Raw genomic sequence first — 27,399 nt, 5'->3', positions numbered from 1 at the left:
GGTTGCTGGCTGTCTTCATGTGAAAGTGTACAGTTGCCACAGGGAAAAATCTTAGTAACACAACTGAAGTCATTAAAATTATGTTTTGAAAGCGTTTCCTTCCTCAAAGAAGAGAAGGGAAATGATTTAAGTTACTGGTTAAAGACTAAATCACAGGATTGTATAGGCATTGTTTAGTGGCCTAAATAGTGACTTGAGCATTATGTGGGAGTGGTAGCAAGAGGAAGGCAGTGAGCAGTGATACAAATTTACAGCTACAGGGTGGTCCATCTGTTCCTAATGAGGAAGGGGATGACTGCAATCACACATATCAGTATCCACAGTGGCAGGTCAAGCTGGCTGGTAAAACTTGGGAGTTCACCATTTGAAGAGATTCTTCTCCCATCTCCTTGCAGTGATGACCAATTGTTCTTGCACTTGCTTTTGGCAAAACAGCATGCACATCCTTCATCTTGTTTGATAGGCTAGTAAATCCACATACTATTATTCCCTGCCTTACTTGGTGTGCAGTATTGTCAACATGATTAAACAGCCTCTCTGTTCTGGGTTTTCTGTTCAGTGTTTCACCCCCCCCCCCCCCCAGCTTTCCTCCTTACTCTGAGCTTCTTATTAAGCTTTGGGCACGGGGTTTATTGAGGATGAATAAAGTATCTTCCTTTTCAAGGACTGCTGGTGGCTTCTAAGTCAAAAGATCATCAGTGGCACAAGACCTGACAGATGCCACCATTCAACAAAGTTACAACACTCTGTCCTCCAGGTTGCCAAAACAGCTTAAAGCTAAGGTCCGCACAAGTATTGCTCTGACAGCCTGTTGGGGTTTTTTCTGTAGGTGCCTTCTGCAAAGCGGTAATGATTTTGCTAAAGCTTAACCACCATCCTCCCCAAAGAAAACAAACAAAAAAATCCCGCACCCAAAGTAAACTATCTCAGCCTGAGGGAAATGTTGATTGTACGTGATGCAAGATGCTGAGATCAAAATCTGATTTAAAAGTGCAATTGAAAGTAGTCCTGTAATATGGATAGTAACAGGCAATGCTACAGAAATGATAGAAAGTGCCAGATACCAGAGACTCCTCTAAAACAAAAAAAGGCAAATTTGTCTCTATAGCTGTATCTGTTTAATAACTGTTTACTTCTGAATTTGAAGTTGCCATTTATATCTTGCTAGTCTCTTTTTCATATTATCTAGTTAGTTTTCTGCCTGATGCTGTAGTTGCTGTTCACCTCTCATTTCACGTTACAATCATCAGTCCTCATACAGGACTGCTGGATACACTGTTTGCCTTTGGCAAGTTGAAGAGGTAACACTTACTCCAAGCCTGTTGGCTATTTTCCATCATTTTTTTTGCCATTCACATCTTGTATTTCAGAGGAGAATTTTGATCCCAGTCTTCTGAGAGGACTGAATAGATGAACTCGCTCTGTTATTTCCAGTTTTATTAGTACATTCAGACACTCACAAGACACGAGACAGACAAATCAAATCCATTTGGAGAGAATTAAGATATCCTTACTTTTATAATTTGGAGTTTGAAGGACCAGTTCTCAAATGTATTGTGAGAAACCCTTTTCCTGTTTGTCTCTGAGCTTCTGCCCATAATCAGAGTTCTGGTCACTGGGTTACTTCAGGCAAGAGAACACATCTTGTTCCTGTGGTCAAGAGTTTTTCCTTTATTTATACAACTATTCTTATCATGTTCCTCGCTCTCTTTCCGAATCCAAACAAAACATGCTATTGTTGGCACAGGTGAGAAATAATAATACAAGCGATAAATCATCTGGCTTCATGTTTGTGCCACCGCATGCTCTGGAACTGGGAGGAGCTCTTAAAGTTCTCACCCCAAGAGAGAGGAAAGCATGAAGTGTGTCCTGTCATCATTGTAGCTGGTGACTGTTCTGCATGGAAGGAGAGAGATGTTCATTTCAGCTGATTTTCTGTAGCTCCCCACCTCATCACCATTTCGCCTCTAGAACCTATCACTCAAAGCCAAAGTTGATGAATTACTAAAGGCAGTTGTCCTGGGCTTTGACTGTCTACAGCCCTTATTCTGGGTCTAGGTGGGGCTGCTTAGGCTAGTAGCTCCCTCTAGCCCTCTTCAGGGTATCTCTACTAGGTTGTTTTTTTTTTTACTGAAGGTGCTGCACTGTGCAGTAAAGTTGAGCAAAGCCAGTGCAAGCAAAGCTTCTACTGCAGCAGGCATCATGGGGAAGGAGAGGAAAAAGTTCGCCTTGCCTAGCAGCTATGAGCTGTAAGCCAAGATTCAGTGAGTGTGCAGAGCAGCAAGAAAGATGACTATCTTGTGGATCAGAGAAAAGGTTGAGGAAGGGAAAAAAAAAAGAGAATTAGGAGATGAGTAAGAGATGACAGTCAACAGTGTAAGAGAAGAATCTCCTCAAGTTGCAGAAGGTAAGGGTAGAAGCCAGGGGGAGCCTGTAAAAGGGAGAAGTCACACATACCACCAAAAGCTGGGGATTGGGAAAGGGCAAAGACATATCTTGCCATTCTGGCAGGCCTGAGATAAATGTGCTGCTGTAACAAAACCCAGCAAGAGGGTCTGTGTATACTGAGCCTATATGCTTATAGGTTTCTCTTCCTGAGCTTACCTCCAGGTCCAGCAGTGTTTCTGGTTGTTTTATAGAGGCTTTATAGTGACAGCAGATACAGGGGAAGCAGAAGCATCCAGTGAAAGGCTGGAAGGGAGGAGGACACAGGCTCTGCATTCAGGCTCACCAGCTGCAAGTTGGTCCACATTACAATGCTGAAATCTGTAGCAGAAGAATAGTGAGAAGGTGACAGAATGGGGAACACAGCACAGAATGCAAAAAGAGCATCTATATTGATTCCTCCCCATTTTTCTGAATATTGATAGGGAATAAACCCTGCCTTTTTTTGCTCGTGACCCATTGCCATGAAGCCCTTGCTGTTGAACTTTCTCACATAGAACAAGAAAAGATATCGTGGCTTTTTGTAAAGTTTGCTTTCCAATGAAGAAGGTGGTCTTAAAAGAGGGTGGGCTGGAGTCAGTGAGACTGACATTAGTAACAGCTAAAAGCACTTGCTAGTTTGGCACACAAAATGGATCTAAACTGAACTGGCTAAAGAAAGTGGCAAATTTGGGTTTTTTAATTGGTTGGTTTGTTTTCAATTAATATTTGAAGGACTATATTTTGAACTGTGTCTTTCCTTCCCATTCCTTGGCAGTTCTGTCCCTCTGCCAAAGGAGCAGTTGTTACTGTGAAAAACATCTGAAATAGCAGAGTCAAACAGACCCATTCCTTCCATACCAGGCAGAGAAAAAAAAGGCTTAGGCCAACCATAGATTTCAGCCCCTTCCTTGACTGACATGGATGCTGGAGGAGCCCCCAGACATATTCACTGTTTAAACTCCTCTCCCCTTCACCTCGTGGTCCCTGGGTGGTGTAAACTTCACCTGTCACTTTGATGTTGCCCGTAGCCTTGGCAATGTTGTTTTCAATCACGCAGGTGTAGGTGACATTAGCAGTGATGTTGTGCAGAAAGGAAACCACTTTCAAAGTGATATTTTCAGTGTTCAGCTCGTAGCTGGTGTTGGCAACACCAGGTAGGTACTTCCCAGAGTCACTGCAGGCTGTCCAGTGCACAGCAGGCTGAGGGAACCAGCGTGCTGCTTCACACTGCAACGTGTCCCCACTGCTGCTGGTCTCCATATGGACCTTGGGAATGCTGAAGGCTTTGGGAAGGAAAAAGGGGAGAGAGTCAGAAAAAGGCAAACGTCAAGGAATTGAGCGTGAAACACCTAACTGCATCTGCTGGTCATTTCCCGTATTCCTAGGGTATTTGCTGCATGGTGTTGCAGCACTGTGTGTAGCCACCCCCCAAACACAGAGCCTCAGCTAGAGGTCTATACATATTGGGCTATAGGGGGATGACTACAGGGGATCTAAAGACTCCTAGAACAAGGCAGTCCAGTTTGACAAGATCTGCTGGGGTCATGGTACAACTTTGGTGTCTTCAACTAATTCTGTTGAACAGTAACAAAGTTGGGTCCTGGGCTCATAAACCAAACATTTCCTGAGCCCCTAGAGGAGCCCAGGACCTGGCCAGGCTGAGACTCCTTGTATTTCTGCACAGTGCCCAGCTTCCCTGGGCAGGAATCACAGCTGGCAGGGCTCTGCTCACCCCTGTTCTCAGCAGGGAGAGGCATGTGGAAAAAATGATTGTTGCTATCAGACATGGGGGGAAGCAGAAGATCACACACCCTCTCCCCTTACTGCGAAGGAAGCCTGACTAACATCTACTGCCTCATGAGGTACCACTCATGCTAAGTGGGGCTGCAGCCAAAGAAGCTCCATCTGTAGCCGCTGGGGCTGAGAGCAGACTAAGGTGTGGCCTGAGCTGCGAGTTATGCCAATATCTCTGGATTAATTTGAACTTTTAAAGCCTGCTGCCAAGTCAGCTGTGTTTTATAGCCAAGACCATCTCAAATAGAACTTTGTTACCCTTGGTCTCTATATTTATCCTATTTCCAATGTGCATATATGTGAAAATAAACCAGTTTTTTAGGACAGTAGGATTCACAAAGTTTCAATAGAAATAAAGCCTAATACAGCATTTCACATGTTCTCTCTAATGCCTTTTTCGTGTGCATTACTTTAAACATTAAATCAAGAAACACAAAAGCAGGCAGATTCCCAAGGTTTCAAGGAGAGTTAAAAGACAAAGTCCTCACAGGACTTAAGCAGCCTCAGATACAAACCAAAGCCCTCTGACTTTGCAGTTCTTGCATTCTTGTCACCCAAGGTAAGGAGCCTATAAGCCCAGTATCTTTTCTTTATTTAGCACTGCTTGGTAAAGTGCTTAGCATAGCAACAGGGCAGAGATTTCTTACTTTCAGGTTTTTTTTACTTTCAGCAAGAAATGGGAGTGAAACAACAATGACCAGACATTCACAGAATCATGTTGGTTGAAAAAGACTAACCTCTTAACTTAATACTGACAAGTCCTTAACTATGCCATATCCCTAAGCACTGAATGAGACTTCAGTACCTGCAGGGATGGTGACTCCACCACTGCCCTGGGCAGCCTATTCCAATGTCTGATAACCCTTTTAGTGAAGAAATTATTTCTAGCAATCTAAACCTCCTCTGGCACAACTTGAGACCATTACCTCTTGTCCTGTCACTTGTAACTTCACTGAACAGAGCAATCCCCACCTCTTTACATCCTCCTCTTAGATAGCTGTAGAGAGTGATAAGATCTCCTTCAGCCTCCCTTTCTCTAGCTTACTGCTGTCCTGCCATGACAGCCCCGAAGTACAGAGGAACCCCCTGTGCTGCTGGTATGGCAGGCCTCACCACACAAGCCATCAACCATCCTAAAACTGCACTGCTTTGAATTGCAGAGGTCTGACAGTTTTTCCTATCACAACTTGAGCTGTTGGGATCAAGGGATATGCTGGGACCTCAGGAATGCCAGCAAAAGCCAGCCAAACACTGAGATGACCCATCTTTGCAGACTCACATTATCCAAATCATATGCTCAGTGTAACTCACCACAGTTTCATTAGAAAGATTCAGAGGTGACACAAATCAGTGAAAAGCTGCTGAGTTCAGTGGGGGCATATTGCTTTGTGCCAGGGGTGAACATGGTGGCCAAGCCTGGAGGGTTCAGAAGAATTAAGCACCCACGAGTGAAAATTCATCTGTGTCTGTGCATGTCTTGTGGTTAACTCATAACAAGGTGAACAATTAACTGTAGCAAATGTGAAAAGCCTGAATATATTAGAATAACAGAAAAAAGGTATGAAGTAGGATGTAATTTTTACTGTGCAGCATTTCTGGCTCTTAATCTAGAAAGAAAAAGCTATCACTTTGTCTTTAACAGGTATAAAATCTGAATCTTTTGATGATCATTTAGCTACTTGCATTCTTAAGGGCTCTTCAAAGTCAATTAAGTATTTGGTAGGCTACACATGGTAAATAGAAGAAAAAAAGACAACTGAGAGCATTAATCATGTTTCTGGAACAAGAACGTGGTAAGGTGATTAGCAGGTAAGGCCATAAACACCTCTGGAAAAGCCCAAAACAATTGCAGTCCTATTCAGGGGTGCAGGGCTTGACTTTGGCTGCTGGAGGAGCAGGCACTGCTGACACAGCCTCGAGCATCAGTGTACTGCAAGTTTCACCTGACCAAACTGTGTCAGCCTGTGTTTTGCAGCAGGATTTCCCTCCTTGTACCCCTCACCTCCAGTCCTGTACCACAGCACAGCCACCCCACTCCCTCTGGCCGTGGTGACGGAGCACTGGTAGGTGCCAGCGTCGGAGAGCTGCACGTCCCGCAGCTCCAGGGACGCATTGCCACCCATCACCTGCTCTGCAAACATGGCTGTGCGGCCCCGAAACACCGAGTCTTGGTCTTGCAGGTGGTCCTTTCCACCTTTAAACTCGTGAACCAGCCCGGCTACTCCTGCCTTGGTCCATCGGATCTCTATGCTGCCCAGCTGGATGTCAGGCTCAAAAGTGCAGCCCAGGATGCCCCCCTGTCCAATGTTCCCTGTAGACGTCAGTGCTGTCACGCTGATGGAGCGATTTCCTGCAAGGATAAAGCATTAGGAATGTGAGTTGGTGAGCACAGAGAAAGGCAAGGACACCCTGAAGCTGTTGTGCACCAACTCCAAGGCTGAACCAGCATGTTGCAAGGCCACCAGTAGCAGCTGCTAGCACAGGACAAATACCATGTCCTATATACCAAGATAAAACATAAGAGCATTTCTTTAGCAGGCAGAGTGTTTCAAAAAGTAGCTCCTCTAATTTGTTTGAGAAGAGTTCACATGGTATTTTCTTACTTATTTATATGTATCAGAGATTATTCCCTTAGCAGCTGCCAGAAGATCGTGATTCTTGCATCTTTTCTTAGTCAGGACCTCCCATTATGCAATATAAATATGTCTGCAAGGCATAGTGCTGGCAGAGAAATAAGACCCTTACTGGAATTCAAATTGTTTTCTTTCTTTTAATATGAGTCAGCATTTCCCTTCCCTGGGGAGAGAATGCTTCTCAAGCTGAATCCTAATGAGTGAACTTGAGAAACAGCTCCTTCCTGGAACCAGGTCGTCTCTTCCATGCAGTCCTTTCCTAAGAATCCTCACTTAGCACACTCCAAGGGGGCTGCATTTGGTCCACCACCAAAGCAACACATCTTTGTTGTCTCAGAGGGAGCAGGGGAATGTGCCCCATCCTGGCAGAGCTGCCCAGCTTCTCAATAAATACCATTGTCTCCTCCCATCTAGGAGAAATAGCATAGTAGGTACAGGACTTTCTGTATGTATAGGTTTATGGCTGTGACCCCAAGGCAATTTCAGCTAACACAACACTATCTCCAGCAGCGCAGGCTATGCTGCACTTACTGATCCCTTGACTCGTCTGGAGCTAAATGTTTCAGTTGCTAACATGCCAGATAAATAAAAACAAAACAAAAAGTGCCTTGGTTTCTGCTGCAAAAGGACAGACCTAGGAACTCACTTCCTGGAGCAAAACAGAGCTGCCCCACAGTGCAGGGGCTCATGTGTGTGCAGCCTGGAGCCATTTCCCTCTGAGAAGTTTTCACAGAAATTAAGAGCCAACACAGATTTCCTCACTCAGCTCTGAGTGCCAAGCGCTGGTTTCTTCTAACCCACCCTGAGCACGTGTTTGTGTCTGCAAATCTCTGCATTGTATAAAACCTACAAGAGCTTACAATACCCAAGGAGAGCACAGCTCCTCCTGGTTGAATGCCATGGAGCAATACCTTGTTGAGAAAGGCTAGAACTGAGGCCACCTGTGCAGACTTCAGCCATCTGACAAGTGTTATAAAGAGAGCCTTTGACAAAAAGTTATAGAGGTGGCACTTCCACACAAGATGACACCTCAACCCATGCACAGGATGGAGGAGACATGAAGGTAGTAGCAGGGCAGAAGTTCATCATCCCACTGGTACCAGCAGGAAATCTGAGCAGTCACATACCTGAGACACCAAACCCGATGATCAGGGCAATCACCACAGCCAGGATGATGATGACCATAGTCATGCTATTTGGGAAAAAAAACCAGACACGATTATTCTGCAGCCTACCTCCTTTCACACCATACACCATCTCCTGAGCCACCAGCAGGAAGGAGGTTGAGGCAGGTAAGTCACAGACCTAGATCAAGGTGAACTGGTGAAGTACATTACCATAATGACCACAGTAGTGACAACGATTTGGGTGATCACTCATTATCACAGCTGGAGGAACATGTGGCAGGAGGAGAGACCAGGCTTTGCCTGTGGAAGGAGGCAGCAGGGTCCAGTAGAAGATGCTCCCTCCCTGCATCCTCAGTGCATAAGTGAGATGGGCAGTCTCTTATGGCACTTGCAAGGAACCAGTTGCTCAGAGAGGTGAGCAGAGCATGACCCCAGGAGACAACCTGGGACAAGCCATGGAGTGGGCAAGATGGGACTGCAAACAGACAGATCTGTGAGTGGGCTGGTTTGGGGATACAGAATCACAGAATGATTTTGGTTGGAATACACCCCCAAGATCATCCAGTCCAGCCTTTGACCAACACCATAATCTATTAAACCATGTCCACAAGGACCAGGTCCAAATGCCTTTTAAATACCTCCAGGGATGGTGACTCCACCACTGTCCTGGTCAGGCCATTCCAATGCCTGACAACCCTCTCAGTGAAAAAATGCTTCCTAACATCCAGCCTAAACCTCCCCTGGCACAGTTCCCACCCATTTCCTCTGGTCCTATCACACACCACTAAGGAGATGAGGCTGTTTCCTTCCTCCCTCCAACCTCCCTTGAGGTAGTTGAATAGAGCCATAAGGTTTCCTCTTGGACTGAACACCCCCAGCTCCCTCAGCCGCTCCTCAAAGGACTTGTGCTCCAGGCCCTCTCATGAGCCTCAGTGCCCTTCTCTGGACATGCTCCAGCACTTCTGTGTCCCTCCTATAGTGATGTGCCCAGAACTGAATACAGTAATCAAGATGCAGCCTCACGAGAGCTGAGTACAGAGGGATGATCACCTCCTTATTCCTGCTAGCCACAGTGTTCCTAACACAGCCAGTATGCCATTGGCCTTCTTGGTCACCTGCATACACTGCTGACTCCTGTTCAGTCAACTGTCAACCAGTACCCCCAGGTCCCTTTCCAACTTGCAGCTTTTTAACCACCCATCCCTAAGTCTGTAGCTCACCATGTGGTTGTTATGACCCAAGTGCAGAACCTGGCATTTGGCCTTGTTAAACCTCATACAATTAACCTTGGTCCATTGGTCCAACCTGTCTGAGTCCTTCTGTAAGGCTTCCTTACCCTGTAGCAGATTGACACAGGCACCTAGTTTGGTGTCATCTGCAAATTTACTGAGGGTACACTCAATCCCCTCATCCAAGTCATTAATGAAGATTAGAGAAGAGGCCCCAGCACTGAACCCAGGGGGACACCACTTGTAATGGGTCACCAGCTAGATTTAGTTCCATTCATGACTACTCTTTCAGCCCATCCATCCATACAATTTTTAATCTAATGCAGGTTGTATTTATCCAAGCCAAGTGCCATAAGTTTCTGAAGAAGAATGCTGTGAGAGACAGTGTCAAAAGCTTTACTCAAGTCCAGAGAGACAAAGAGTCCACAAAGACATGGCAGATGGCAGGGGCTTACTTCTCTGTCCCCCTCCCCACCCCCATCCCCTTCCAGCCTTATCCTTAAAGCCAATGGAAAGTTGTCCAAGGAAGCCCTGCCAGCACATGCCAACGTGCTTAGGAGGAAGGATCAGAGCTGTGGGAAGGGGAACTCATTTGTTGTCCTATGTGGATCCTGCAGCATGACAGCTCCTCGCAGAGACTTGTCCCAGAGGCTCAACTCCAACCACTTGGGGTCTCAGCTGGGCTCAGTGTGGGACAACCTTGTGCTTTCCTATTCCAGAGGAGGTACTGAACCTTGTGCATATGCTGAATATTTACATACTTGAGGAGCTTCACCAGTTTCTAAGGAGCTGATGGCAGAGCAAGATAGTTGCTATAAACTCAGCCAAGGTTGCTGTGATGAGCCTCAGCCTGTGAAGAATGGGATTAGACCCACAGCAGACATGCCTGGAGCAAGTGGCAGCCACACCACAACATCTTGTTGATTGTAACTCACCCTCACACCTCTAAATTAAGATCCTCCTTCTAGAAAACAGGCAGGGGAGAAAATGCTGGGAGCCAAGGGATGCTATCTGCATGTTATGGAGCGTTCCATCAATAAATGGCTGAGGAAGGATGGCAGGGTATGAGCAGCCTTAAAGCCTCCTGTGCAGTCCCTGAACACTTCAAGTGCCACCACACTTGCTTCTGAAAGCACCTTCTGGCCTGATGACCACATCTGCCCCAGCCCTGTGCCAGGCAAAACCATCCCTATCTCTCTTAGAACCATGAATGAGCACAAATGGCCAAGCACCAATGCTTTTGTCCCTTGTTGGCGCTACCTGTCCCTATATCTGCAGAGCCTTGCTTGCTTTGCATCCAGAGAGGTGCTTACCGCCTGGATCAAGGCAGCAGCAGGGCTGACAGAAAAAGCTGCTTGTTTGTTAGGAGGGGCGGGGGGGTGGCAACTGGGGGTACATGGATGTTATTGCCAACTTCAACTCCCCTTGCCTGTGACAAAGGGAAATCAGGCTTCTTGTAGTTTCCTCCACAGAAACCCTGAGATCCAAGGGCCTTAAAGATATTTGCCTGCAAGGCCCCTGAGCATTATTTAGTCAATCATAGTGCAAGACAAGCAAGAGGAAGCTGGCAGCCTGCCTGCATGCTGACGGTAGCTGTGCTTTGCAACAGCCCAGTCCAGCAGTTCAAGAAAAAAGCAATTTTCTGTGCATAATCACCCGTTGTACTTCCAGTGTTTCAGAGGCATGGGAACAGGCTGATGAGGGCAGTAGGGGCTGCTCAAGTTGAAGCCCTGTTCTGGCATCTTTTTGACAGCTGCAGTGTTCTGCTCCATGCATCCTACTCTCTTTTCCCTGGTCCCATTCCTGATCAGCCAAGTGGGCTTTCATTGGGAGCTCTGGGCAGCCTGCATTCTGCTGAGCACAGACCAGGAACAGAGAGAGGCTCGAACTTCCACCACGTCAGGCTGCAGAGCCTTGATCTCTAGTTCCATGCAGATCGAGCTTTCCCTCAGGAAAGATCAAGAAATCTGGAAGATTAAGAGACTGGAGATCCCCTGCCTTCCTACTGTGGAAAAGAAATAGCATGGTAGGAGTAATCCAAAAGGAAAAGCTGTACATTCCAATGAGAAGTTAGTGATTGTAGAGCTCAGTTTTATTGTAGAGCTCAGTCCGTCAGTTTTATTTTTTGAGTTTTTCATTCTGTGGTTTGTTTGTTTTGGTTGGTTTTTTTCCATGAAATCAATAGATACCTCCCACTGCTCCTTTGAAGCTTCCTGGAAAATTCAAGTCTCTGGGCTATTTCTGCAATAATAAATTAGCCTGAAGAGGCCAACAGCTTCGAAGAATCCTTCTGCTTCCAGTAACCTACTACTGTCTGGCTATGTGCAGATTCCTGGGGCAGGCAGAGGCACTGTCAGAGCCAGAGGATGCCTCTCAGAGCAGCAAGGGGCAGGCATTCAAGTTATTGCAGTTATTTTCTGACAAAAGCGAGCTGGGCTGCCTCTGGAGAATAACAGAGCTGGTTACCGCACACAATCCAGAGAATGAAGAGCATAAGGAATATGGTGTCAGTGGATATTTACACGTGTTATGTTATGTCTACTAGTGATATCCTTTTTGTCAGTGAAAAAGTACAGATAATATTACTGTTTAGCACTTCACTGATACCCGTGTGATAAAGCTGGAGCACTGCTCATGTCTGTCTCTTCTGTTCATGTGTGGACTGTCCTTCTCATGGCTGTTCAGCTCAGGTGGGACAGACACTCACAACAGATGAAACCTTTTTGACAGAATAAACACAAGCAGGGTTGTCTTACACACCTCACTGGAGATTCTGCCTCTATCCAGCCTGGAAGGGCTGACAACAGGGATGAAGAGAGGACACTTTTTTGGTGTCTCTGTTCAACTAGTCAGGTTTAGATGCAAGCCCAGTTCATTGGAGGCTGAAGCAAGTTTGCCAACTAATTTAGCAGTCTGATAGGGGTTATTATCAGGAGTTAAGGATATGTGATAGCTATATTTATGGCCTTTCCCACAACACTGGTTTTTCTGATTGTAACCCACCAGAACTTGGTCAGTATCTCCAAAGGAAAGATGTTAATTGAAATGAGAGGCATGGTTTAAGCTTGCACACCTTCCCAGCTCTTATTCCTGGCCCACAAAGCAAGGAAACTTGCTCTAGGACAGCTTCTGCCTTACTCTCCACAACTCACAAACGTGATGGAGATGTAAGTGACTGCCTGAGGATCAGCAGCAGGAATGTGGAGACTCCCCCAAGCCATTAATACCCTACGACAGCAGGAACATGGAGCCTTTTTCAATACCCTGACCTACAACAGCATTCAAACCTGAGATGGCATATTTCAGCAGCACGGAGTTTCTAGGACACACATCCATCCTGACTGCAGTCGTTGGGTGTCTGACGGTTACATGATTTTTCTGATTGCATAAAAGAAGCTGTACCTGTATTTAAGTAGTTTGGGTGAGTGCAGTACAGAGTAAAACTGCAAAGGATTGGTGTCTTGAAAGCTCCTGGTAGCACAGTGATAAAGGTGAAAACACAATTCCCTCCCTCCTCTCTCCCATAGCAGATGCAGTTAATACCATACCTCCAAAACATGGCCTGGCCTTGGGATGCCATGGTTGCAGCACCTTATGAAGACAAGCCCACACAGTTCAGCACAGCTCCTGTTCTTTGCATGGTATATTCTCCCAGGCTGCCGTGCTTAAATAATTGACCTCAGCTAAGGAGTGGTGAGCCTAAGCATTGAACTCTCAGGAATGAGGAAGAAATGAGTCCCTCATGTCCCCCCATAAGGCCAGCCAAAAGCAGAGAGGCCTGCTTAGTCACTGGGACAATAGGAGGTACCTCCTACATCAACCATTAAAGAGACATGTCTGATGTAAAACAAAGCATAACACAGATCATGGCTGGGTAGCCAGTTAATCCTGGGATCTGTGTGGAGCAGCCATCAATGTAGATCCATAGCTCACCCATGGCTTGTGTTGGCTTGTGTTATATCCAGGGCTAGCTCAGGGCTCCTTGCTAAAATATCCAACCATGCTCTTGGCAGTGCGCATTTGCCCTGTGAATCTTCTGCTGCCTCTCTGTGCTGTGCTAAGAGGCTCCTCCAGGCTAGCAGTGCTGTCAGAACCACACAGGTTTGGCAGTGGCCTCTTTTCTTACTGCTGTTTTCTTCCTCTGAACTCCTCCAGACCAACCTACTTCTGCTCTTGAAGGCCATCTCCTGCTGCTCTCAGACCTGACAACATGGTGGACATCAGAGCACGTAAAGAAAATGCAAACCTTTCCCTCTGTACTTGGTCCTACTGGAGGCTTCCTCCTACTGGAGGGAGCAGGAAAATTAGTTCTTGGGCATGAGATGCTGAGGAGGTCAGAGGGAATGTGAAAGAATGTGAAATGGGAAGGCAGCTTGCACCATCATGTCCAGTTTTCTGAAGGGAAACCTGTGTATCCTAACATCTGTGTCTGGGCTGAGTTCCAGATAGGATGGGGAAAGGGGAATTTTTGTCAGTTCATAGCCATGTGCAGGATGTTCAGATGACTACACAGAGAACAGCTTTCCATGCAGAGCTGATGCCCAGAGGAACTGGGAATAGTCCAGAACATAAGCAAAACCAGATTACTTTCTCTACCACAGTAAGAGGTTCAAATCAAGACCAATCAACACTGATCAGTGATGACCAAATTACCTGCAAAGGCTGAGTAGGAGTTAGGAGTGCTTACGGTGCCCTGAGGTGCACAGTAGCCTTCTAAATGTGTATGTGCAAGATTTCTGAAATGTGCTCTTAGTCTTTAGTACCACATTGCAACTCCAAAAGAGCCTGTTCACCTCTAAAAGGGATGAGAGTAGTCAGATGTGGTGCATGACACATAACAGACTTTTCTAGACTGAAGAGAAAGACCTCGAATGGGCTGTGGCTCTTACCAGCAAACTGTATTACAAGGAATTTAGAAACCAGGACTCACCACTTCCAGCCTCCTCATGCCATTATGAAGCTACATGTAGATATATGAAGCCTGTGTTGAACTTTCTCCCATGTCCCACCACCCTGCACTGCTGAAGGCATGGTCCTGAACCTCCAATTAGCCTGGTTATCTGTTAGGAACCAAAGTAAAATTAGAAAGCAAATTGTTTTCTGCTGGATTAGGGTGTTGAATTGGTTCCCCATGCAGTCAGAGGACTATCATACCCAGTGATGCTCTGGTGCAGCAGGACTGCATGGCCTGCAGCAAGGACAGAGGAGCCAGGGTGGGACCTGCTCCTTTAAAGAGGCCTTGGGTTTACTCAGCTTTTCATGTACTACTTCAGTTTGAGTGCTTGGCTGTGAGCCTAATCATCCTCCATGCAAAGCCACCTGAACACCCTGTGCAAGGTCTATGGCAGAGGTGTGAACAGGACCTACTTCTAACTCTCAAGGCTATTGCTGAAAGTTCATCCTTCACCCCCTGCCCTCTGAACAAAACCAAGGAGTGGAAGTCTTTTATGTGAGTGAAAATCACTGTTGCACTTGGTTGTTCCAGTGGTTTAAAATCATAAAGCAGACTTTCTATGGTTTTCACTTCCCTGTGCTTTCACATGGAATAGCACTTTTTAAGCTGAAAAAAAGAAACCTGACTTATTTTGTGGTATTCTACTGATTACTAAAACCGCTGTCATTTGGCAGAGCATCATTAGCAGGTAAGAGTAACTCTAAGCCTCTAAGTAGGATCAGAAAATCATTCTGATTAATGAACACTGAGGGCAAATTCTGCTTTCAGATAATGAGAGGGCACTTTCACCTAACAGTACACAAACATACACCCAAAGTGCTAAGGTCAGTATCTTTTCTGCATATGATCCTTCAAGCTATCTTCATGCAGTCCTCTTTGACTAAAACAGCAGTAGTCTGCTCTTTATAAAACTTGATAATCCCTGGGACTGATTGAGCCTTCAGGTCTACAAAAAACCCAAACAAACGAACAAACAAAAATTGATACAAGGGCCTAACCCTAGCAGGATTAGTACCCCATGCTGTCTGAAAACTGCTCTCCAGATGTCAAAAATAGAACTCAGCCCAAGCTGAGTGCAGTTCCTTGCAGGGTTTATGAGCTCACTGGTGTAGTTCTCACAAATACTTCTTGGAAAATGTCAGCAACAGGGTGTGTAAGAGATGTCTAGCACAAAGAGAAAACACATTCCTCTGTCTGAGAGGACCAAGGTATTTTTAGATAGAAATTACACACCTAGAAGGTAGTGCTGTCCTTATGTGTTCCCTCTGCAACACAGCATGGAAGCTCCAAGAAATAAACAGTGCACATGTGGGAGGTGGGGAAAAAGAATCAGACACAGAAAATAAGCATTTTGGTTTACATCATGTTGTGTGCTAAGCACTGACTTTGCACACAGCAAGGGCAAGAATAAGTCACTGCTTGTTCCATTAAAGGTAAACTGATAAACTTTCACTTTGAAATTTCAGAGTCAGCAACTAGGACACTTAAATTGCCTAACTTGGAGATTTAAACTGCTTAACCTTCCCCTGTTTGTTTGACAACCCTTTCCGGATGATTAATGGAAAGCTATAAACAGCATTTGCATAAAGATATCTGTCTCTTTTGCTGGGAAGAAGAGGTTCCAAAAGTGGCTTTGTAAAAGGAAAGAACAATAAATGACTCAAGGCCTGAGCAAGCAAACAGACAGCACAGGTTTCTCCCATTTACAAGCCAGTCCTTACTGTTGACACTGGAGCAGCATTCCTGTCCCCAAGTGACCAAAAGTCAGATCTTTGTCCCCAGCTCCCCAGGCAGTATTAGGAACCCCTCGCAACATATACCTACTCACAAGGTCATGCCCAGGGCAGTAGCACTCCCCATCTCAATGATACAAATGTGTTTTGTTCAGAAGATATCCAGGGTGTCTTCTGCACCCAGGAAAAAGTCAAGCAGCAACTGGCAGGTTAGCAGTTGTCCTTCTAGGGAAGTGTGTATTCCTCCTCATCGCAGATGTCATTTCCCCAGTGACAGGTTGGCAGTATGTGTACAAGCCCAGGAGATGCACCTCTTCTCCTCTGTGGAAAATGGGACAAGATCTTCTTCCAAAAACAGACCCTTGCACAAGTCAAATCCAGTTTTGCTGTATTCCAGTTCCTTCTGTTGCTCTTGCCTAGCTGCCCCAGTTTAGGACAGATACCTACAAACTTGCCCCGGTGACTCCTACTGATGTTCAAACTGTCCCCAGATCTTTCCTTAGTGAACTGGGTACAATCCTGCCTCCCACATCACCCCCAGCAATGCTATGTGCCACATCATCTCCATGGAGAACACACAGATGGGGGAATAACACTAATTCCTGCTCCCATCAGCAGGATAGCTTTTCCTTGGGTTTCTTTGCGTTGTGTTACTAACCCACCTTGCTCCTACCCCGCAGGGAGGGGGTAGTAAGACTACAGCTGACTTGGAGAAAAGCCAGGAGCTGCAAACACAACAGCAGCTCCCAGGAATGTGAATGTGCTCTATGCACCACATATTTAACAGGGAGGTGCAGAAGCCATATTCAGGGTGCCGAGCCCTTCCAAGGCACAAACACCAAAACCCTTTGGAATGTGCCCCATCAAGGAGCTTTGTCCTCTTCAAGAAGGACAGCAGAAACTGTTGATGCTGCAGAATCAGACACATCTTGACCCTTCCATGAGGTAACTGCTCAGATTGAGTTTCCTCTTAGAGCCTGACCCCAAAGGCCTCAAGTCCTTGACAGTGTAGGCACCATTACCATTTCTCAGTGTTTGCTCCTGTTCAGGTACAAAATAACTTTGCATATGCAGCCCTGATTGGAAAATAAGGCACGATTCATTCTCTCATTCCTCTTTCTCAGTTCACACCCATCACAGTGTCATCCTAGCAGCAGGGCCATGCAGTAATCACAGGGATCCTTGTGGTTTGTCTTCATGCAGCAGTCAGCAGCAGTGCTCACAGAGGCTCCCCTGGCTGCTCAGAGCGCCACTGTCCTGAGCAAACTTCTCTGTGAGGTGTCAGAGGGTGGCCCTCCCAAGCACTCTGAGCTCTGTTTCACTTGTCCACAGCATGACCAGTGGGGGCTGCCAGGGTGACCTTTGTGTCCATGTCCACAGCCTTGGTACCCACCTGCAAGAGAAGAGGCAACCAAAAGTGGGACAGAAAACCCCCACTCTATCAGAGGTTTTCAGAAAGTTCTTCAGCCCCAGGGCTTCTCTAGGATGGGGAACCACGTGCTGATGACAGGACAGCATATTCAAGGCTAAAATTACCATAGCTCCTTAAAGAAAAGAAAACAACAGAGGGGAACCCCCCTGTTCCAATTGCTGGGGAAAGCTGAAGATTTCTGCCCCTTTGCCTGTTAAATAATGCAAGGCACAGACCTGCAGAACCCTATGACAGCCACTGGTGGCTATGGCCAGAGCTGGATGCAGATCCAGCACAGGAGGTAGGTGCTGGTTCAGTACTAAAATTTGCAAAACCCACAACGACACATACAGGTCAAGGACAAGGAGGCTGGTTGAGATAAACAAAGAAAAGAAGTTGAACTCTAATCCTAAAATAGGAGTGGGACTTTTTAATAGGATGGCACTGGGCACTGCGTGTGTGACACAGCCTGCAAGCTCCCAACATGCCATCACTGGAAAAGGAACAGCATAGTCACAGCACTGCTTAGCCTCAGAAGAAGGGCTGAAAGACTGAACTGCCCTGCCCCATCTCCTGCAGAGCTGGCTCAGGTCTCTGTCTACAGGGTGTGCTACAAAGACTCGTTAAGCATGTCCTGCTGCATTTTTCACTGCTGCATTTTTCACTGCTGCAGTCCCATCCTGCTGGGAGATTTGTACACAATGGTCTGGTGCATGTGCAAGTCAGGGTTTACAATGGAGTATATAATCACTCCTATCTACACTAGGAAGGACTGAATGCAACAAACCTTCCTGACACCAGTGTGGGGAAGCTGAGCACTTACCTGGCATGGTCCCCCCACAGGCACAGCGAGCAGCTTTCTGCCCTCCACTTGAGCAGAACGCACAGCAGTGAAACACACCTTGGTGCTTGCGGAACTTGCTTCTCACCATCAGAGTGAATGGAGAGCCCTGCAGAGGACAAGCAAGCTGAGAGGCTGTTGCAGTAGGTGTTGTCAGATGCTGTGTATGCATTTTCAAAAAATGAGTGGATAACCCTGCTCAGTTACAGATCACTAAGCTCAGTCTTAAACTGCTAAGTGGTAGAGGCAATCCTTAGAAAGTCTTGAAACAAATACTTAAGTTAAACAAAGGTGAAAAAGAAGCATTGAAGAAGAAATGCTACCTTTACATGCTGCCCTTTCACATAGACACAGACAGCATACAAGCCTGGCTCCTCAGGGCTGTAGGAAATATGGTAGGTCCCATCACCATTATCACACACTGTTGGCTTGACTGAACTACAAACAGAGAGAGAAGTACAAGAAGTCAGTGACTGGCAGAAAATTTCTCTACATATGAACCACTGTTAGGCCTAGATTTGTCTCAGTTCCTTATCCTACGTCTTGTTCAGCAGCTGCGGGTCTCAAGTCTCAAGTAAGCTAAACAGGATGCATGAGCAATATTCAAGCCTCAAGTAGTTTTCACACACATCTACTACTGGAAGCTGCAATAACCATATAAAGGAAGTCACACAAAGCTCAGCTGCTCTGCAAGGATTTGTAGCAACCCTGAGCGCTGAAAGAGCAGAAGATGACAGACAGCACACTTGAAGATCAAATAACCCCATCAGATGAGAGTCCTGAGAATTGGAGATGAGAGGCCTCAGAACTGGGGTAAATTTTCAGCTTCAGAGAGCTGTTACCTCCAGAAGAGACCATGAATAAGACAGGACATAAACGACATATGTTTGAATCACTTCAACCACTATTCCATCCACATTGACCTCAACTCTTCTCTTTAATGCTCTGAAGAGTTCTAGGTGCCTGCTGGCAAACTCTCCAAAGTGAAGCTTGCTGGCTAAACAGATTGCCAGGGAGAAAGCACCAGCTAGTTACTCAGGGACTGATCAGTTGGCACACAGACAAATGGATAGAGCTTTCCACATACAATTATCAAGCAGCTTTGCATAGAGGAAGACGTTCTTCCTAATCCCCACAAATTATCTTGTGTCCCAAGACATGACAGTTTATAATTTTCCAGATCTGCAAGCTGCATTCCTCAACCTCTACCACTTCACATCAGTACAGCTGCCTACAGCATTTCCTGCTATGACCCGTGTGGTGATATTTCATGCTCTTCTGTAGCTGCTGTGTCTCAACCCAAAGCCAGGAGGCTTTCAGCCATGGATGTAGCAACAGCATGCACACAAAAACCCCCAAGAAACCAAGTTAATGTGGCCACAGCGACCTCTACCCCACCAAGCAAAGAAACCACAAAACCCTGGTGTGCATACCTTCCTACACTCTGTGTTCACCTATATATAGGTATATAAAGGTATACTGCAACAATATTAGTGAACAATGATGCTCTATTGACAAAGACCTGCGCAGCCACCACTGCTTCTGTGCGCCTTGTCAACACTCCCTCATAGGAAGGAGTTTGAGCATCCTGTTCCTTTTTTCCAGTAGATCATCCCACCAACAGCATTCCTGGAGCCAGGTATGCTGGCATCTTCCTCTGGCAACATTGTATGTACCTTAAAACAGCATAGATGTTTTTCTTAAGAATGGACTGTCATTTGGTTCTGCATTTGTGGCTGGCTTTATAGTAACGAGCGCAGCCCGGAAACAGAAATTTTTTTTTCTGGTTGATCCTTTTCACTGTGGAAACATTTATGAGTTCAAGTGCAGTCTTCCCTGCTTTTGCTAGAAAACTTCTGAATGTGCGAAAGCACTGAACACTTGCAACTACAGAAGAAAAGACAATGAAGTCCCAACGCAGATTCTTTCTTTAGACCATGAACCACTTCCAACAGCTGTCAGAGGCCCTTGGGCTTGGTCTCTCTGAGTCCTGACAGTCGTTCTGGGGATGCAATGTTGTATGCTCGTTAATTGTTAACAAGAAGGGGAGCCCTGGCTGGCTACTGGTAGGGGTGGGAAGGAATAACAGCTCATGCTGACCGTGTCTAACACTCACTGAGAGCTGAATCCGTTAAGAAGTCCCGAATCACTGAAAGACTTGATACAAATCTGAACAAACATTGTCAAGCTCCACACAGCCAAATGCAACAAGCAGAAAGCACTGCTATAGCAGTGGAAAGAGAAGTATTTTTCCCCTGCGAATTCTCGCCCACGTACTGAAGCATGTCCTACCATCTGCCCAAGCAAGGAGGCAGACAGGTTAAGGGAGGCAGAAAGGCAAACCCAGTGATCAGGGAGTTCATGGGTAAACTACCTACCAGTCCACCTTCTCCTTGTGTGTGATGGTGACCTGCACAGCCTCTCCTCCTTGCCTCATCCGCTCCCCTCTGGTATTATTGAAGAGTAGGGTAAAGCCAGTCAGCTGGTTCTGACAGGCACTATGGAGATCTGCAAGACAGAGAAACAAGACCAGAAAGGATTCACACCTGCCATGACTGTCACCTCCCACCTATTCTTCATCGTTGCAGTCCCATTAGAACATGGCCAGGAATTTGTTGCTGGGGTGTATAACTACTTCCACTCACAGGGAAAGGTAAATATAGGAGTGGGGATCAGAGAGAATGGACAGCTATAGGCACTGAGAGATGCTGGGCAGGCTTAGCCTGGAGGTCTGTATGGAACAGGGTAGTCTTCACTCCTGACCCTCTAGGCCCAGCTGGTGTCTTCCCACATGGCCTCAAGGTGCACCATGCCACTAGGAGAGAGGAGGCACAGCATGGAGACCTCAGCACTAACAGTTTGGCATGGAAGGGAATAAACGAACCCTGGGTCTGTCTCATCTGTCCTTTGCCAGCCTTCACTGGCCAGAGTTACCAGCGCTTTGGGGGATGGCCTGAATGTTATGTTTGATGGTCCTGCTCCAAGTCCTCAGTTAAGCAAATCCCCATTAAACCACTGGTGCCAGTTATTCCCATGGTAGTCTCACCAGAGGCTGCAAGGGGAATGAACCTACTCGCTCAGACGTAGAGAGGATCTGTCTGGGCTCATGCTGAAGATTAGCTGAGGCCAGCAGGAGAGGCTTCTGTTCTGCCATTACAGATGACATTCCCCTGAGTGAGCTGTGGCCTAAGGGCTGCTCTCCTCACACCTCAGCCCCAAGTTGCTCAGGTCAGTGATGTTGAAGAGGGCAACTCCAGTATGCTCTATGCATCTGGGTGGGAATAGTTCTCTGGCTTCCTGACCAGCGTGGCTCCCATAGGTCCTCAGCAAACAGGGCTCTATCTCTGCTCCTAATTAATGTCTGGACAGCAGGGAGCCAACAGTGCCTTGAGCTGAACACCACATGGGTTCAGAGAAGAAACAGGTGACTTCAGGGAGCATTTTGTTCCCATTCAGTTCTTGTACAACATCCCATTACCTTCCCCATGCAGGGTACATCTGGCTGGATCAACCACTTTATTGAGAATGGCCCCAAAAACTTCATATCCACAACACTGCCCTGCCCTCTCCTGGGGAGAGAACTGGATCCTGTCATCCACACTGGGATGGGTGTTGTAAACAACACTGTTCAGCTTTGCCAGCCGGCTCATCACCACCCCTTTGGTGATGAGGATCTCCAGGTCTGAGCCACTCATCAGCAAGTGCTCTGCGAACTCCACGCCTGTCCTCATATCCAGCAACAGCTGCTGCAGCTGGGCCTTCTGCAAGTGCAGCAGGTTTTCCTTCTGCACCTTTAGGTCCTCCAGCTGCTTCAGCAGCCGGTCCCGGTGTTCTTCAATCGCTTTCACATACCCACTGGCAAACAGACAGATCTCTGTGGCCACAGCTTCTGTGCGACTGTGGACGGCACTGCCCATGTCATCAATCTGGCTCAGCACACCCTCCACGGTACCCACGTGCTGCTGCGTGCTTTTCAGCAGCTCCCGCAGGGCATCCCCGTGCCTGTGGATGACATTGCTGGTGAAATCACATCGGTGGTGCCGGTGCCTGTCTACAATGCAATGCTGGCACACAGGCTGGTCACACTGCTCACAAAACAGCTTTAGTTGCTCGGTGGGATGGGAAGGGCAGTAGAGAGGCTTCCCAGCATGGCTGGAATCCTTGGTGTTCTCCAGTTCTGTCACAGCATGAGAAGCTGTCTTCTTCTGTCTCCTAGAAGAGAGCAAGTGCATGTCACTTCATGAATATTGGATATGAAATGTAAGCATCCAAGACCCCTTGCAAATGCCAGTCTGTGCAGACTGCATGTCAGAGTGTGTGCTGCTCCCTCCTGTCTCTAACAAAGGTCACTCTGCCTGAAGGGACTTGTGGTCTCCTGAGAACAAGGCTCCACACAAAAGAGGACAGCATCTCCAAGCAGCTCATTAGAAGCTTCTCTCAGGCTCCCTGCATGCTGTCAGCACTGTTTTAAGACTCAAAAATCATGTGCCCACTGTGACCCCATACACGAGGGAATGGGCTGCTAGGCTGCCAGCATTCTCTTCATGGAGCCCGACACAAGTGGTATAGTTGCAATTACGCCCTGAGCTGCTGTGATAAAAGCAGCAGGAAGGCAATGAGACCTGCAAAGTGAGAGCTGACAGGCAGTGTCTCAAAACAGAACTGCTCACGGACAGTTCTGGAGAGGAATTGGAGGTGCCAAGCCCCTCAGCCATCAGACCAGTGATTTTTACCAGCTTTAAATTTGCTGAGGCAAATGAGCTCTAATATCTTTTAGGGTAAAATCTTGTTCAGGCCACTGCCAGAAGAAGGTCTGTGGTAAAATATTTAATATTCTGAAAGTCAAAGTCTATTTCCTTCTGGTTGTCAGGCTAAGTCCTGCTCAGAGGAGACCAAAGATGGGACACAAAGCTCATGTTATATACCAGACATCCACGACAAGGTAGCTCTTGAATATGACCATTTTATGCTATTTTGGACACCGAGAGGTAGTTATTGATCAGGATATAAAAGCTCTCTTTCCTTCCTTGTCTCTTGCACTAATTACTTATGGCAGCTGCAATGTGAGCTCCAAGCCACAAACAAATAAATATTCTGAGGATCAAGCTCTATAGAGTTGCTCTGGCAACATGAAGCAGCCTCATCACAGAAGAGGGCATGGGTCTTACACTACTCCTTTCACCTTCCACTAGTTTCCCTTGGGTCCAGAACATTTTCAAAGCATTACTTACATAACACACTTTAAATTCACAATTCCCTGACCTCAGCCTAAAACCTCTCACCCTTATCCCAAAGAAAACAGTGGCTCTTAGATCCTTATAAATCTTCCCTACACACCGAGAGACAGTTTTGAAAGGGTTTTCCTTGGCCCTTGTTCTGCTCTGCCATCAACATAACTGGGTGCAAGTCTGCAGATGCTAGTGGGGTGAAAAAATTACATCAGTGAACGAGGTATGAAACAGGTCATTGGGACAAATTTTCTACTGCTTCATACTATCTACAGTTACTTCTGTCAGCATAGCAGGATGCTGTTCAAGGTCTCAGTTTATCATTCTTCAGCAGCTTGCACGAAGTACAATGCATTAGCTAATCACAATGGTATGCTGAAAATTACAGCCTGAAGTGGAAAGGTGGAAAGAGTCTACACCATTTTACCACAAGCATCAGTATCTGTAGCGAAGCAGGGCAGCAAGGAATGAGCCTCAGTCCTTTCTGGAGAAAAAAAATTGCTACTCAAGTGAAAAGGAGCAGCAAATGTGGAAGGAATAGGCTGAGCTGATTAACCCAGGCTAAGAGCCTTCCCTGGCTAATGCTGGTGCGCATTTTCCTGACTCTGCCCGTCGCCTCCTTGCTTCAGAAAGCCATTCAGACTCCCTATCACTTCTCACTAGCCACTGTGGCTGCCTACTCTTCAGCTCCTACCTCTGTTGTAGTTGCCTCTTCTTTCTGCCTTACTGACATGATTCTTTCTGAGGTACACAGTTCTCTTCTGCTGTCATTTCTTCAGTTTTTCTGTATTCCAGCAGAAATACACCCTGCAACATCAGGGACACTGAGACACAATGGCAATACTGTTGTAGGCTTCCAGCCTCACAGAAACACTAAAAATGCACACAAGGTGTGCACACAACAGTTAACAGGTAAGCACGTGGTCATCCAGAGTTATAAATGACAGTAGGCTGGCTAGTGTCAGGCTGTCCATTTACATTCTAGAATCATAAAATTATTTGGGTTGGAAGGGACCTTAAAGATCATCTAGCTCCAAGCCCCCTGCATGGACAGGGACACCTTCCACCAGACCATGTTCCTCAAAGCCCCACCCAACCTGGCCTTGAACACTTCCAGGAATGGGGCATCCACAACTACCCCAGACAACCTGTGCCAGTGTCTCACCTCCCTCACATTCAAGAATTTCTTCCCAATACATAATCTAAATCTACCCTCTTCCAGTTTGAAACTGTCATGCCTTATCCTATCACTCCGTGCCCTTCTAAGAAGTCCATCTCCAGCTTTCCTGCAGGCCCCCTTCAAGTATTAAAAGGCTGCTGTAAGGTCTCCCCAGAGCCTCCTCTTCACTGGGCTGAACCACCTCAGGTCTCTCAGACTGTCTTCATAAGGGCGGTTGCTCCAGCCCCCTGATCATCTTTGTTGTCCTCCTCTGCACTCACTCCAGGAGGTCCGGCTCTTCAATATCTCATTTCACCTAAGGGTGTTTTTGCACATATGAACAGTAAATGTTCCTGGAGATGGAAGGAGGCAAGCCAGAGGCACCCTAACTTCCCTGTTTTCCCTTGGGAGATGTGCCTTCTCCAAAGCAGGACAGCACAACACACGAGACTCTCACCCCGCTCATATTCTGCCCACATCCACATCTATTGAAGCGCTGCCAGTCTCCTCAGCCAGAAAAGCTAAATCAAGATGCAAAACATCAAGCAGGCAGTGTCACGGGCAAAAGGATAGCCTGCTTTTGGACTTCATAGTCTCGCCTGAACAGGGCTGGCCGACCTATTGCTAGCAGCTTGTCTGACTTGAACGCCCTACGGAGAGGCTAAAAAGCCGCCTGGGATTCAACAACCACGAAGGTGTGTGAGTTTAGTCCCTGCCGGCTGCACCCACCCACACGCTGACCTCCAGAACCTTGCTCCAGAGGGAAACACCGCCCCGCGCACCCGGTGAGGAGGTGGCCCCGTCCTGGCCGGGCCTCTCCGCCCCCTCACCTGTGTGCCTGGCAGCAGAAGAGGCAGAGGTCGACCCCGCAGGTCAGGCACCGCCTGGCAGCCACCCCGTCGACGCAGAGGTCGCACCCCGCCGCCGCCGCTCCGCCGCCTCGGTTCAGCGCCAGGTAGTCGGGAGTGAGCTGGCTGACCCCGCCGGGCGGCAACACCACCTCGGCGTCGCACACTGGGCAGAGGGCGCTGCGGGAGGCACCTCGTCCTGGCTCCCCCAGCGGCCCGAGCCGCCGCAGGCAGGGCGAACACAGCGAGTGCAGGCAGGGCAAGAGCCGCGGAGAGACCCAAGGCCCGGCGCACAGCGGGCAACGCGACCCGAAAGACATTCCGAACGAGCCCGGCCACCGCCGGACTCGCTCCGCAGCGACGCTCCGCCGAGCACCTCGCCCCCGCCCTTAACGGCCGACCGGGGCCGCCCCGCGCACCGCCCCCGGCCGTTGGGCGCCGGCTGCCTCGTTGCTAGGGGCGACGGCGGTTGCGGGCGAGGGGGGGGGCAGCGGGGGAGGGTGGTGGCTGAAACGGCGCCGCCCTTCACCGCCCCCGGCGCCTGAGGGGGGCCACGGGGTAACCGGCGTAGAGTAGCCGGGGTAGCCCCCCGTAGAGTGTGGGGTGGCGGTGCGGCCGGGGAACCCTTCAGGGGCTCCTCCTCCGGGACGGGACAGGCAAAGGCGGGCAGAGGCGACCCAAGAGTCTGCTTTGTTGTCACTCTTCTCATTGAGGCGCTGAAGAGGTTGTCCCGTTGCTTGCCGCCTCTTGACACCTCCTGTGAGTTTGCCGAGCCGGTCATTTGGGAAAAGACCTCCTAAATTTTGTGTTTCCGGTCTTTTCATTTCAAAATATCACCACCTGACGGAGTCTGCTTTACAGGCGGCTTCTGAGCAGGCTTTGGAGGCACTTCGCCGGCATGCGGGACGCCGTCAGGCATTGGTACTTCTTCTAAGGTGACAAGACCTTACACGGATCTTGTCACCCCTGATCTTGGTGAACAGCCAAGGAGCAGTACCAGTGAAACTGGATATAGAAATAGTGCGACACAGCCAGGCAGCGTTGTGACTGTCCAGATAGACCGGCTCTGAGGACTCCATCAGTTCACTCTGCCTGAGGACGATGAGTATTGTAGAAGGCAGGCTTTCAAGCCAAAGCGTCATTGAAGTCCGACACAAAGCTTCTTGGACTTTGATGTTATCTACAACTTTGTTTTTATCATTGGATTTGTAAGCTCCTCGAAGAATGAGATCATGTTGTTGTTTTGTTTTGTTGTAAAAAATGCTCTTTTCTACAAAACAATGTTGGCTACCACTAATGATACTCATATAACGTGCTGCACTTGGCCCCTAGTGACTGAACTTTATACCATTAGTTTGCCTAGGACCATGGCTATCTTACCTGTTCTTTGTGCTCGCTTTGGCAGCACATATACTAAAACTGGAACGATACAGAGAAGATTAGCATGGCCCCTGCGCAAGGATGACATGCAAATTCCTGAAGCACTCCATATTTTTAAATCAAGACACGGTCTTGATTAAAAAGAGACTGGATGTGGCACTCAGTGCCATGGTCTGGTAACCACGGGGGTAGTGGATCAAGGGTTGGACTTGATGATCTCTGAGGTACCTTCCACCCCAGCCTATGCTATGATTCTATTCTATGGTTCTACCCCGATGTGCTTCTTGAATACGAAGGTGACATGACCACTGTTTGAGACTTCTGGATTTTAAGTTAGAATCATAGAATTGGCTGGGTTGGAAGGGACCTCAGAGATCATCAAGTCCAACCCTTGATCCACTACTGCTGCAGTTACTAGACCATGGCACTGAGTGCCACATCCAGTCTCTTTTTAAATATCTCCAGGGATGGAGAATCCACTACTTCCCTGGGCAGCCCATTCCAATGCTTGATCACTCTCTCCATAAAGAAATTCTTTCTAATATCTAACATAAACTTCCCCTGGCACAACTTAAGACCCTGCCCTCTTGTCTTGTTGAAAGTCATCTGGCAAAAGAGACCAACCCCCACCTAGC

The 27,399-nt window shown here is 47.5% G+C and overlaps 2 protein-coding genes and 1 non-coding gene across 4 annotated transcripts; 1 reads left to right on the top strand and 2 right to left on the bottom strand.

Annotated features, from left to right (window-relative positions):
• Positions 1–1,631: 1,631 nt before the first annotated feature.
• Positions 1,632–12,860, bottom strand: VTCN1 (V-set domain containing T cell activation inhibitor 1). 2 transcript variants are annotated; one of them, XM_030461781.1, is made up of 6 exons: positions 12,759–12,860; positions 7,982–8,046; positions 6,224–6,571; positions 3,432–3,710; positions 2,605–2,766; positions 1,632–1,896 (listed from the first exon to the last, which is right to left on the bottom strand). In XM_030461781.1, exons 1-5 carry the CDS (start codon positions 12,788–12,790, stop codon positions 2,645–2,647), a joined length of 846 nt encoding a protein of 281 aa, XP_030317641.1. In that variant the 5' UTR covers positions 12,791–12,860; the 3' UTR covers positions 1,632–1,896; positions 2,605–2,644. The 2 variants fall into 2 exon arrangements, with proteins under 2 accessions (XP_030317641.1, XP_030317651.1); XM_030461791.1 differs by having other exon boundaries at positions 6,416–6,571.
• A 4,131-nt stretch (positions 12,861–16,991) lies between these two features.
• Positions 16,992–25,784, bottom strand: TRIM45 (tripartite motif containing 45). The gene is made up of 6 exons (XM_030454153.1): positions 25,367–25,784; positions 21,628–22,361; positions 20,528–20,657; positions 18,473–18,587; positions 18,132–18,258; positions 16,992–17,290 (listed from the first exon to the last, which is right to left on the bottom strand). The coding sequence occupies exons 1-6, from the start codon at positions 25,702–25,704 to the stop codon at positions 17,139–17,141; spliced, it is 1,596 nt and encodes a 531-aa protein (XP_030310013.1). The 5' UTR covers positions 25,705–25,784; the 3' UTR covers positions 16,992–17,138.
• A 989-nt stretch (positions 25,785–26,773) lies between these two features.
• Positions 26,774–26,880, top strand: LOC115600475. The gene has a single exon (XR_003989002.1). It is a non-coding gene; the product is annotated as a U6 spliceosomal RNA (small nuclear RNA).
• Positions 26,881–27,399: the final 519 nt, after the last annotated feature.

This window comes from Calypte anna, chromosome 1 (assembly GCF_003957555.1).
Source record: "Calypte anna isolate BGI_N300 chromosome 1, bCalAnn1_v1.p, whole genome shotgun sequence".
In the NCBI taxonomy this organism is placed as follows: domain Eukaryota; kingdom Metazoa; phylum Chordata; class Aves; order Apodiformes; family Trochilidae; genus Calypte; species Calypte anna.
This window is presented reverse-complemented; position numbering and strand designations above follow the sequence as displayed.